Source organism: Vulpes vulpes, chromosome 1 (genome assembly GCF_048418805.1).
Source record: "Vulpes vulpes isolate BD-2025 chromosome 1, VulVul3, whole genome shotgun sequence".
Lineage (NCBI taxonomy): Eukaryota > Metazoa > Chordata > Mammalia > Carnivora > Canidae > Vulpes > Vulpes vulpes.
Window position 1 is genome coordinate 76,767,706 of NC_132780.1, and position 13,619 is coordinate 76,781,324.

The 13,619-nt window shown below is 44.4% G+C and overlaps 1 protein-coding gene across 2 annotated transcripts in view; it reads right to left on the reverse strand.

The window, feature by feature from the left end:
- The window catches only part of TIAM2 (TIAM Rac1 associated GEF 2), a 219,048-nt gene that overhangs the window by 37,416 nt on the left and 168,013 nt on the right, over positions 1 to 13,619 (reverse strand). For both annotated transcript variants that reach the window (XM_072767283.1, XM_026018705.2), the window contains one exon: positions 1,144 to 1,247. In XM_072767283.1, coding sequence (XP_072623384.1) covers positions 1,144 to 1,247 — 104 coding nt within the window. The remainder of the gene's footprint in view (positions 1 to 1,143; positions 1,248 to 13,619) is intronic.

The window sequence follows — 13,619 nt, forward strand, 5'->3', positions numbered from 1 at the left end:
TGAAAACAGAGTTATAATGTCAAAACCAACTAAAGGTGTCCTGTGTATTACAACAGATCACGTCAATCAGACCATTTCTGAAAGGATGTTCAATGAACAATTAAAAATGTAGGAAAGGCGTGGACTGTAACAAGCGCCGGCGGGGCTTCGGAGAAATCAGAACCCTCACACATCATTGATGGGACTGTACAATGGTGCAGCTCTGTGGAAAACAGGTGGGCTGCTCCTCAAAAAGCTAAACACAGAATGGCCACGTGACCTAGCAATCCCACCCCTGGATGCACATCCAACAGAACTGAAAACCAGGATGCGAACAGCTATTTGTATACCAATCTTCACTGCAGCATCACCCACGACAGGCAAATGGTGGAAACAAGCCAAAAGTCCCTCAACAGATGAACAAGTAGACAAAACACAGCACAGACAGTGCAATGTTACTCAGCCTTCAAAAGAAGCGAAGTTCTGACACACGCTACGCCATGGTGAACTTTGGAAGCATTACGCCAAGTGAAATAAGCCAGAAACAAAAGGACACACGTGAGGGACCGAGAACAGGCAAATGACACAGGAAGTAAAACAGAGGTAAGTGGGAGTTGGGGGGGGGGGCGGTTGTGAATGGGGGGGGGGGGGAGGAGTCATGGTCTAATGGGGACAACAGTTTCTGTGTGGCTTCATGACCAAGTCCTGAAATGGGTAGCGGTGATGGTTACACAGGATCGTGAATGTACTTAACGCCACTGCAGTGTGCACTTAAAAATGGTGAAAATACCAAACTTTGTGTTTTATATATCTTACAACAGAGTGATAACATTCCAAAAATAATTTATCTGTGGGCAAAAAAAGAAAAAAAAAAGCAGGAAAGAAATGGACTCATTAAACCTAACTTTCAGAACACCTGAGCTTACCTTGTCAAAAACTGTCCTAACAATTCCTTCAAATAAATAAGGAAACTATTTCCATTAAAGAAAAAAAAAAACAGTTTGTTTCAGCAGGTTGACCGAGGGATCCAATAACGCCAGCTTCTCTCCCCACTTCAGGTGAAGGAGGGGACTCGCACTTGTCAGCTGGGTCCTAATTGTGGGTCTGGGACAGTACCTTACCCCGAGCATCTGCCCTGTGTCCTCCCCACCAGGAGCACCTTACCCCGAGCGTCTGAGCTGTGTCCTCCTCACGGGGAACTCGGGCCAGTGCGCCATCAGTCTGACTCCTTTTCAGGCCACTTGTGACATCAGGGACATTGCTGAAATCTGCATAAAAAGTGACAAACACACACATAAAAGTGAGTTTGGTCCTTGGCAGAGAACCGTCATGACTAGGTTAAGGGTTCAGATTAAGAGTGGTCCTTAGTGATGCTGGAAGGTACAAGGTACTCAGGGAGCTGCTCGGTCTTCTGAAACAGGTCTGAGCTCTCACTACAGAAGAAGCAAGGGCTCCTGTGACTTTCAATCAAAGGAGACCAATAGCCAGTCAAGACATGACTTGGGGGTGCCTGGGTGGCTCAGTCAGTGAAGGGTCTGTCTTCGGTGCAGGTCATGGTCCCAGGGTCCTGGCATCCAGCCCTACATCAGGCTCCCTACTCAGTGGGGAGTCTGTTTCTCCCTCCTTCCCCCTGCTTGTGAGCATGTGGTGTGTGTGTGTCTCTCTCTCTGTTAAAGTCTTAAAAAAAAAAAAAAAAAGACAGTGACTTAAATGCCTTGTCACTCTGCCTGTTGCTGTGCAAACTCTACTTCACTAAGCTCTGATCTTAAAGAATTTATTTGGACCAAGAATCAAATAGCAGTGACCAGCATCAGTACTTCCTTATTTTGGGCAAAATCACCAGGGAAATCTTGGACAACCAGTGATGCAACAGCATGGACTCTTATGACAACCCATAACTTGCTCATTTGAAAGCTTAACTCTTCTTTTTCTGGCATCCACCACAATTTTATCCTAAACTGAAAGTCCCAAAGAATAGCAAATCTTTGTTAACTTCCAGAGTAAGGGTTAAGAAGATCAAAGGTAAGTAGAGCTTCTATTTTTCTTTTCCAGCCTACAACTATACATGCCTGCTAAGCCCAATTCTTTCCAGTGGCTCTCAAATTAACAAACCCAAGAAAGATGGAAAGACTAGCCTCTATCATAATATAATGTGGGTTTTCATCCTAATTCTTGTATTTAGTAGATTGTCCCCTCAACCCGGTGAAATCAGATAGTTTCTGATCCCAGTAGCTACAACAAGAAGTCACTGATCTTTCACCTGTCCAAGTTGATCTAGGCTGACCAGGCATAGACAGATGTTAATAAAGCATAATAGGGGCCAGAACACTAGGTCTCTAGGTCTTTAGAAGCTATGGAAGCCCTAGAAAGTTGGTAAAACCCATGGATAGGAATGCTGGTCCATGATCCATGCCAATACAACCAACCACTACACAGACACTTGATTCTAAGAGGAGACCTAAAGAAGATATCTGAATGATCTACAGAATTCTGGAGCTATAATTCTTCTTCCTTTTGCCTCTTCCAAAACCCTCACCCAGAAAAGGACCAGAGAATCCAAGTCACACTTGTGGTTGGCATGAGTTAGCTCAGATCACAGATGCATGAGACATCCCTGGGAAAATTTCAGATAGTGGTGACAGGTGGTAAGACTTGGGTTCGCCTCCCCGGGCCCTAAACATCACACCACAGAAGCAGTCCAGTCACCAGGAGGCTGACCGCATGGGAAGCAAGATATGTGCCTGAGCCAAAAGCAATCTACCATCACTCCTCCACTGCCGCCTCCTCAGGCTGCTGTGTGCGCTGTGTTCAAGGGAAACCAACCAACAGGATCCACAAAAGAAAACAGCCCATGTTTTCAGTATAGATGCACCTTTTCATCCATTTGGCATTCACTTTTTTGAGCACTGGCTGCTTTCTAGGTGCAGTGCTAGGGATACAAAGATGAATGAGACCAGTTACTACTCTCAAGGTGAGCTTCTAGCTTTGGAGAAGGTGAAGTGTCACAGATGATGTGAGGAAGTCCATGCAGTGGGACAGTCAGGGAGGAAGTTACTTCTGCAAAAGACCAGAGAAGACTTAATAACAAAGGCAACACTTGAGTGAAGTCTTTAAATCTTGGAAGTATCTATTTGCCTTTAAGGCTGATGATGAACATGGGCAGTGGGGAGAAAGGATTCCAGAAGCAGGAGGCAGCTGAGTGAAGGCAAAGCACAAGAAGATCCCAGCACCTTCTGGAAACGTGTTGAGCGTGGCTGCAGTGGAGGAGGGAGAGAAGGGTGTCCTATAACAGGGGCATCGATAAAGGGCAAGACCTTGGGAGAAAAATGGGTCAGAGAGTCACAGCAACACTGCAGGTGTGAGGTGGAAAGACCCGAATGAACTCAGAATAGAGTAAGAGCAAAGAAATGAACATAGAAATCTGGGCAGGTGGACCCTCCAGGCCTCCTCTTGCTGCCTGTTTCATAGAAGGTGATATGGAAGGAAGCGTCAAGGCAGAAGACCTGATCTTATGCCTTAGCGATGGGCCAGATGGGGAACAGAAGAGCAGGAGTCGAACTCCTGAGCTTAGCTTTGGCAATTCTGACTCTGAGACACATATACGCTGTCCAATGGGAGATGCTCAGGAGTCAAGCTGTCCAGGAAAGTCCACATGGGGATGTGGATCTGGAGTCATCAGATTCTGGCAGTGAAGCAGCCCCAGGAAGAATGTGCAGAGTGAGACATGAAGAAGACCAAGGAGACAACCTTGGAAATGTCAGTGACAGTGTACAGGGGACGAGGTCCACAGAGGACACACCTCCCTTTGCTCAGTAATACCAGAGGAACATAGGAAATCGAGAAGGAGCAGTGTCACAGAGGCTGTACAGGTAACAACACCTCACCTTGTTTGAACAGAATCAAATTTGCATTACTACAGCCTTTACCTTGTCAACAGAGTATCTATTGCCAAAGAGTTGTTTCAAGTACAGGATTTGGGACACAGTCAATGCATTTGTTCATGATGAAGAGTTCTACAGCACCCTAAAGTCCTAGGGAAAGAAAGATGATGGAGACCTGAAGTCCCCTGAGGATCTCAGAGATGGCACACGGGCAGAAGGAGCCTGGAGGAGCCAGATGGATGCTAGTGAAAATAACACGGCTGATGTCAAAAGTGGGTGCCAAGTGAACTGAGTCATCTATTCAATATATTCACAAAACTTTAGAACCAAAACACTGAAAACTCCCCAAACTTTTTACCTCTTACAAAGGCAAAATGGTTACCTGGTAACAGAACCCAGGCTACCTGTTCTGGGTCAAAACCCTGCCCACCCCAGGCTTTGTTGTGAATTGGTGAAGCTCCCCTATCACCTCTACTACCCTTTAACTTTAGAGAGCCTTTGGGTGCAACTCAGATCCTCCCAGAGGCACAAGCTTAGACAGGAAGGATCTCAGGAACCAACTCCCACTAAGGCTGGCCCCAGGGATCTGAGAGGCAGGAGCAGTTCTGGATGGTTCCTGAGTTCTGCCAAGATATGAAATCTCAGAGCTGTTCCACCACCCAAATTCCACAGAGGTGGAATGGTATCTGGGCACAAATAGATCTCTGCAGTGACTGACTCCTTTTCCAACCCACTAGCAAAGCACCAACGCTGTCTTAGACCTGACAAAGCACAGGGGAAGCCAAGCGTGGGGGTGTCCACAGGTTTGGAGCCCAGCTCCAAGAGCCTCAAATTTCACTAGGACCTGTATCCCCATAAAAAGTAGTGTGCCCTTAGTATTCTAGAGGAGAAGTGAGAACAAAGTAGGCCCTGGGAGAAGAGAAGAGTGGCTATTTTAAAAAGAAGAATGAAGGGATCCTTGGGTAGCTCAGCAGTTTAGTGCCTGCCTTCGGCCAGGGGTGTGATCCTGGAGTCCCGGGATTGAGTCCCGAGTCGGGCTCCCTGCATGGAGCCTGCCTCTCCCTCTGCCTGTGTCTCTGCCTCTCTCTCTCTCTCTCTCTGTGTCTCTCCTGAATAAATGAATAAAATATTTTTAAAAAAGAAGAACAAAAAGAAAAGAAAGAGCAAGTGTAGGCCAGGACGATTCGAATGCTTACTCACAGAGCCACTTACACAGGCCGGGCGCTGCCATCCTGTCCTAGGTGCTGAGCCTGCGTGCGGCCCCACTTATGCCCACACCCCGAGCCCCAGCTGCTCAAGGGGGCAAACACATCCTTCCCCTCCCCCGAAAAGCCGGCCTCCCCTTAGGAGAGCCTCCGTGCTCCCTACACATGAGTATGGGCTCTTTTCCCCCATCAGGTAACCGTCCCGCCAGGTCCATGCTCCCCAGTCCACAAGCTCAGACTTGCTCCCCAAGTCTTGGGCTAATACAATCGTAAATAAGGAAAAACAACAAAATTATAAATTCAGGGCAAGGTAGTGACTTCTGTCTGGTAAGCCCTACCCCCCCCCCCCCAATCTCTCTCATCTCGTTCACCGTGGAAACCACCGATGTGCGCAAGCTCTAGCCCCAGCCGAGGGCCTCCACTCAGCAGCCCGCCCCACGGAGCCGAGCCGCCCCGCGCCCACGTGCGGGCCCACTCAGCCCGCTCCGGGGGCCCCGCCAGACGGCCGCCGGGCTCTGCACCCCACTGGGTACCAGGTACTGTGCCAGACGCCGTGCCCGAGACCAGGCTTGGCCACCGCCTGTGTGACAAAGCAAACCGACTTCAAGAGTGGCAGCCCATGAGGCAGGCCTTCCTGGGAGGTACCCTGGGAAGGGCTCGGGTGCACGGTGGTACCCTGGCAGGTCTCCAGCCTGCTGCTCCTTCTCAGGAACCCTCACTCTGCTCAGCAGGTAGCCACAAAGTCTGGCTCACTGAGCAGGGCCATCTCCTAAGCCCGGTCTTGCTGGCTGCCTCCCCTTCCTCCTCCCCACTCACTCAGGTGGCAAGGGAAGAGTCAAGAAGATCTTCCCAGTCCCCGGCCGGTCACCCAGCTGGCTGCCAGCAGAGCCCAGAGACGCCAGGTGGCAGTGGGCTGTGAGGAGATGGGCAAGGTGCTTTGCCCCAGAGGCCAGGAGGCTCCTCGGAAAGATCCAGAACCTCCTCAGCGAGGTCTGAGAATGCCCCCTGTGCTCTCAGACACAGCCATTATCTAAAGAATTGAGTTAAAGTCTCAGGATGATAACAAACCCTGCAGCCCAAAACAAGAAACTAGAATGTTTTCACCTGTTAGCCTCAATAAGCCCTTTTTGAGAAATTGATGAGGACAATCACAGCATCAGAGAAAACTGCTTCAGTTTGTGGGTTAAGGACTATTTGAAGCACACTCAAAAGAGAGGCAGTGAAAATGGAAATTATTTTTTAAGTTTATTTATTTAAGTAATCTCTCCACCCAGCGGGGGCTCACTGACATCAAGAGTCACACACTCTTCCAACTGAGCCAGCCAGAAGCCCCTGGAAATTATTTTTAAACTATGCTCTTCATGCTTCAAAGCATGCACTGTAGTATAGATTCTTGGTATCATCACATTCAAAGCCCCCCTTTCAATACTATTCTGAAAATTCATATGCAGTTTCACGAAAAGCAATATAATGCTCTAATAATACCACAAGGAGACAAAAGTAATTTGCAATTTTTTAAAATGTGGGTTTGAATATGTAAATGCTTGGCTGCAACCACTCTAGAAGCCTGTCCAACATTTGCACTGCAAAGAATCACACTAAATATCCCAGTTTCATCAGAAACCCATGCCAGGGTATCTTGGTGGAGATTTAAATGCATTTGGGGTGATGCTATCAGTGACCTGATTTTCCAAATGGGCAAAAAACTCTTGACAAAGTTCTGAGCAAAATAAAGGACAAACCTCCGTTGGTTTACTGGTCTGTTGGTTTCCTAGTAGCCTGTAGCTGTGGGGAAAAGAAATAATTTGTGTTCATTTGTAAAATGAAGCCAGGTCTTGGCTCAGATAATTATGCATGTTCTTCATCAACGAGAATGTCCAGTGGAACAATAATTCTGCAGTGTGAGAAATTAACCTGAACATGCAGGACACGTAGCAACCATGTCCCCAACCACTCAATGCTATATTCCTCCAATTTATTATGAAAACTAAAACAAACCCATTAACTTCCAAAATGTCACTGGTAGGGCAGTGGCCCCTCCGCTGAGAACCACCACCGCCTCTCTCCACAGCCAAGTCTATGACCTCACCTCCGGGAAGGTCAGTCACATCAGAAGAGGTGCAATGCACCATAAGCTTACAGTCGAGAGCAGGTGCAACGTGAATATTAGCTCCCTTACTTCCTGAAGAAAAATGAAATATGCTAAAGAAGGCAATTAAAAAGATAGTATTCAGATAAATAATGTAGCACATTTAATTGGGACTCTCATTTTGGCTCAAAAATGTTTTAGTTGATTAATCATTAACCCAGAGGCCCCCCTCTGAGGTGGAAACTACAGAAAAATGATCATCTATGAAGACGATTGAAAAAAAAAATCTAAAAAATAATTTCAAAGATTTTACAAGTAAATAATAAATGGTTTCATTAAGTTTTCAACTATAATAATCCCCAGTGGCATTACAGTTGTACATCTCTGACATTTAATAATTTTGTATCTACGTACATTCAGAGAACATACTTTGTGGAATTTATGTTCTTAATCTACTCGATCTATTCAATTTTTGTTTAATTTCTCCAAATTTCTACTATGCAATTCCATAAATGAACAGCTTATAGAGAATCTATAAATTTTAGACCTGAAGAGAATCTTAGAAAGTTTTCCAACTGAATTCCTTCAACTTATAGATCTTTTGTATTTTTTTTAAAAAGTGTGAATTCAATTTTAGGAAAAGATAAAAGATTTTAGTAAGTCAAAGCTGCCAGTGCAAGAGTACAGTACTTTGTGGATACTACATCACAATTTTTTTTTCAGTTCTCCAAGCATCACCCACTGTTATAGAAGAATTCTGCATCAGTGCCCACCATACAGTTTATCATCGTGCCGAGAGCACACCGAACATTGAGTTCATTTGCACAGAAAAGCTTAAAAATCTCTCAACTTTTAAGGTTAAATGTACAGACTTTGTATAGCATTATTTTTAATTAACTCAGATTTCCTTATATTTTACTCATCCATTTACTTAAAATGCAGTGATTTATGACACCTTTCATTAATGACATTTGCTGTACTTGTCCTTGAGGCAAATATTACTTATCACTAGTCAGTGAAACAGAATGAAAATAAAACCACTTAAATGAAACAGGTGGACTATTCAATAAGAGAAGATAGTAGGTCTGGGTTGATCACATTCAAAGGCCAGTCAAGTCCTACTGCGCCAATAACAAAGACATCACCACTGACACTACATGCTTCTAATAAAGATAAAAACTGATCAACTCTTCTGAAGGTATCTGGGACTCTACATATCATTATTGTTACTATTCTTGTGTCAAGAAAAATCAAAGCATCTGTCTGAATGTCACTGTTAAGCTTGCAGAGAAGTATATTCTACTACAGCATAAATACTGTGCCAGAAAAATATAAATTTCATAAATCTTCCAAATCCGCTTCACTTGAGGTCACAATCCAATTGGTGATATTCGTGACAATGCAAGATCTCTGGTGCTAAACACAGAGAAGCAAACACTGGTAGTAAATGTGTTTTACCAGCAAGCTACCATGATTTGAGTCAATTATCTTGTGATAACTATTCTTGGCATATGAAAGAATCTTTGGAGGAATAGGAAGATGGCAGGTCTTTTTAGGGTAGGAATGGGCTGCAGGCCATCACCACGTCAATTACAACATAAAGGGGGAGAGGGGAGAAAGGAATTAGGTGTACCCACATTCTTGTTTTCCAGCCGGGCTATGGTTGTGACAGAGGTATGCACTTAGCCCACAGAAAGAAGGCAAAGAGCCTGCCATCATACCTTATCAGGGTCCCTGATGAAAAACAGTCAGTGGTAAAAGAGATCTCCAGCCAACATTTCAGATCTAGCAGAAACTGGTATCCACCAGAGCTGAGAAGACTCGCAGATGACACACCCTTCATTACTTTTGGGGACACAGAACAGACACCACTGTATTTCAGACACTTAAGGGCTTTAATAAAGTAGAAGTTAAGTTCAAAACCCCTACCAACTACTTAGATAGAATTCTGTGTAAAGACTGTGAGAAGGGAAAGAAAAAAAAAAAAGACTATGAGAGGAGATCTAAAACAAGAGCACACACAGATTCTATTAGGGGATGTGTTATAGGAGAAAACACCAAAGTAACATTCTTCAGGAACAGCTAACACGGTGGGCGGGGGATCTAAAAGAGGGCAGAAGAGAGTACCACTCAGCCAGACAGAAGAATCCATGACCGATTCATGCTACAACATGGACAATCCTGGAAAGCATTAGGCTAAATGAGAGCAGTCAGGTCCAACAGGCTACATGGTGTATGACTCCATTAATGTGGCCGCAGAAACAGTAGATGAGCGGCTGGCAGGGGTGGGGGCGACAGCTGATGGGAACACTTTCTTCTGGAGGTGAAGATTATATTCTGGAATCAGTGGTGATGGCTGCACAACTCCATGAATATATTAACAAACACTGATTTGTACACGTTAAAGGTGAATTTTATGGTACGTGAATTACATTTACTTCTTTAAAAAAAAGGTAAGAATGTTAGTGTGGACTTTACAGGTGAGAAATTAAGAGTCCAATCCACCATAAGGGGATTACAAAGAACCAAATCACACAAAATATATGGTCACATTACTGCAAAGTTATGGAAAACCAGTGTGAAATATCAAAAAATGCATAAGAATGATGATAGGTGAAATTATTACTCAATGATTGATCTTCCCCTGAGCTAAGAAAGTCCCAATCACAAGGCAATCTGCTACCAATTACCATCCCCAGCTTCCAGATAAGTACTTGCATAAGCTAGAGGGCCATTATCAATCCAGTTACATCTAAATTTACTTGGGTTTTGTTTCAAGATTTATTTGAGAGAGAGCACGCATGCGTGAAGAAGCATGGGGGGCAAGGGATACAGGGGAGAGGGGAAGAGAGAATCTCAAGCAGATTCCCTGCCAAGCACAGAGCCTGACACAGGGTTCGATCCCACAACCCTGATATCGCTACCTGAGCTGAAACCAAAGTCGGACGCCCAACCGAATGAGCCACCCAGTCACCTCACATATGAATTTGTTTTAGCGCAGAGGCATGTTATCACTGGATTGCACTCTACGGATATTAAGAGACAAACATTTAAAAGGGAAAAAGTAGTTAAAATCCAGACATTTTTCCCTACCTGGAGGGAGAAATAAGAAGTTACAGTTCTCTCCCTCTCTACCATTGACCATGACCTTGTCCAAGTTACCAGCAATTTAATGTGTCTCTGTGCCTTGATTTACCCAGCTGTGAAAGTAAAATGATAATAATACATCACTGTCCCTTTGTGGTGATGTAAGGGGTAATTAATGCCTTTAAGGTTCTTTGTGATCTTTAGATTTGACTCAGCCTATCATTATGAAGCTTTAACAAACACCTTCTCTGCAGCAGTCAAGACCTGATGCTATTTAAAGAACTAATGAGATTTGTTGCAAAACCAAAATGGAATGCTTAATCCATTACTTGGCTTTTTTCATTTTGCAAACTTCTCTAAGAAATGCACATTTTCATCGTCATTTCCATTGGTGCTTTAAACCTATTAAATAAAACTGAATTTCAGAGGAAAAATAATGCTAACCTGTTTTGTCAGATCCTTCAAGAGTAACCCACCCAAGGTCAAGTATAAGGCTGGAGCTAGAATCCAGATCCCTTTATTACAGATCCAGTCTTACAGAAATGTTATACTCCCAAATTAAACTAAAAACATATCTCACTATCAGCACTGACCTACAGTGGTAAATACAGACTGTTCTTTTTAGTTGTGGTTTTGGTTTATCTGCCAAAAGAATCCCATGTCATGGGCACCAGCCGGCCCATGGAAGTTACAGAGTAGCACCGCCTGGGGAGTGGGCTGTTCTCCTGGGACAAGCAGTCGCTTGCTGGAGCTGGCATGTGGTTTGGCTAGTACCATCACGAGCCATCCCAGAGCCCCCCACATGCATGCAGGTGAGCAGAGTCTTCAGCTCTGAGCAAAATCTCAGCATTTTCTTCAACAGCAAAACATCCCCTGTAGTCAGATTTATAAAAAAGAAAATTGGGAAGCTCCTTGGTGCGCTCCAGGATTCTTTTTATCCCCCAGAACCAGTCTCAGGAACACCATCTTTACTTCACACTGAGACTCCTATGAGCCTTTTTTTCACTTAATAGATATTTGAGGGAAACACCTGCTATTCCCAAGAACTGCATTAGCTGTCCTGTCTTAAGAATTTTGGTATTCCTCGGGGTGCCTGGGTGGCTCAGTCGGTTAAGCATTGGATTCTTGATTTCAGCTCAGGTCATGATCTCAGGGTCCTGGGACTGAGCCTTGTGTTGGACTCTGTGCTCAGTGCAGAGTCTGCTTGTCCCTCACGCTTTGCTCCTACCTTCTCCCATTTGTGCTCTTGTGCTCGCTTTCTCTCAATTAAATAAATCTTTAAAAAAAAAAAAACTTGGTATTCCTCAAGGTCCCCATTTTTAAAAAGATTTTATTTATTTGAGAGAGAAAGAGAACACGTGTGGGGGAGCGGGGGGGGGGGGGAAGCAGGAGAAGCAGGGTCCTTTCTTAGCAGGGAGCCCAATGTGGGGCTCAATCCCAGGACCTTGGGATCATGACCTGAGCTGAAGGCAGACACTTAATCAAATTGAGCCACCCAGCTGTCCCTGTTTTTCCAAGGGATTTTTAATCTAGTAGGTAAATTATTATAAGTATACAGCAATATTGCAAGGCAATAAATCTTAACTTCCATATCAGATATACAGGCAAAATGTTCTCAAAGTTCAAAGGAGGAAGAATCCAAGATCCCCACAAGATGACGTGAAGATAACCCCCTACTTCTCACAGAATGCAATCCCAAAGTGCAAAAACTGAACTTATAGTTCCTATGAAGACTTCTAATCCCAGGGATCTAAACAAATTATAAAATTCCTTATTTGTAGTCACCTGATACATATCTGAATCTTCTCCTCCTTCTTCCCCAGGAACACACGCTGGCCTACTAAAGATCAAAGAACATCCACATGGAGCTACAGGCTCACTGGCTGGCGCACACCTGATGACTGGCATTTTTGGGTCATATGTATTAAGCTTATGAAACCTAGGCTTCTTATCAACATTTTTCAGCCTTTTCTCCTCGACCATTTTCATGACATAATAATGACACAATTCAGTAGACATCCAAGTAATTCTGCTAATACTTCCATGCAAAGATGCCTCAACCTCACAGAAGTGTGATGTGGTCATTCATCAACTGAAACATTAAAGTCAGTATTAATTCACAAATGGCAATTTAGGAGTAATTAATTTTGGGAAGGTAAATGTAGAAAAGCTGAGCACAGCATGTTTAGAAGCTTCTAAGTGCTTCCCTAAAAATACTAGATTCTATAGGAAGCCTGCTGGGAGATTTGGGAGGATGGGGCATTCTGTACACCGTCCCACATGGCACTGCATCTGCCCACTCTCCAGGGGCAGCTGGCCAGGGCTCCACACAAATAACACAAATTAATTTTGCTAACAATTTCATATGTATTTTTCCAAATAAGTTTTCACAGAGCTATTAACAAGTAATAAAATTGGATAATTTGAACTTGGTTACAGTTTTCCATAACATGTTAAAGATATTAATGACAAAAAGGCAGGGAGGATAAAAGATTTATATCGGGGGGGGGGGGTCGCTGGGTGGCTCAGTCAGTTAAGTGTCTGACTCTTAATTTCAGCTCTGGTTATGATCTCAGAGTCGTGAGACTGAGCCCCACATTGGGCTCTGTGCTGAGCATGGAGCCTGCTTGGGATTCTCTCTCTGCCCCTCCCCCAACTCGCATGCACATAGACTCTCTCTTGCGCTCATTCACTCTCAAGAAAACAAGGCGGGGGATTCATATGGGAACAAGCAATTTATAAATAATCAGAGCTGAGAACTGTAGGATCAGATGGGGATCCCTGGATGGCTCAGCAGTTTAGTGTCTGTCTTCGGCCTGGGGTGTGGTCCTGGAATCCTGGGATCGAGTCCCACATCGGGCTCCCTACATGGAGCCTGCTTCTCCCTCTGCCTCTCTGTGTCTCTCATCAATAAATAAATAAAATCTTAAAAGAGAAAGAAAGACATAAGACGCAACAAATCATAACTCAACGGAGTGAAATAAATTAATTTGCTGCACTACTACTTCAAACGTTGTTTTCTCACAAAGATGTTTCTGCCCCTATACCGTGAGTGGAAACCTTTAAAGTAGGCAAGTTGTCATTCAAATCTCCTCCCCTTCCCTTTATGTAATTTTGTGGAATTTTATGTATGGGCTTTCAGTAGAAGTCATCTGAAAACCATTTTGGAAGCAGGTGGAATATTCACTACAAACACAAGGTGTTCCAAAGTCAACTCCTGGTCTTCCCCCAAACCTGCTCCATCGACAGCTTCTCCATCTCAGTTGATGGCAATTCCTTCCTAATAGCTGCTCAAGGCCAAACCTGGGAGCCAACCTTGCCTCATCTCCCTCCTCATTACCCCACACTCGATCTCTGAGCAAGTTCTGTTGGCCATAC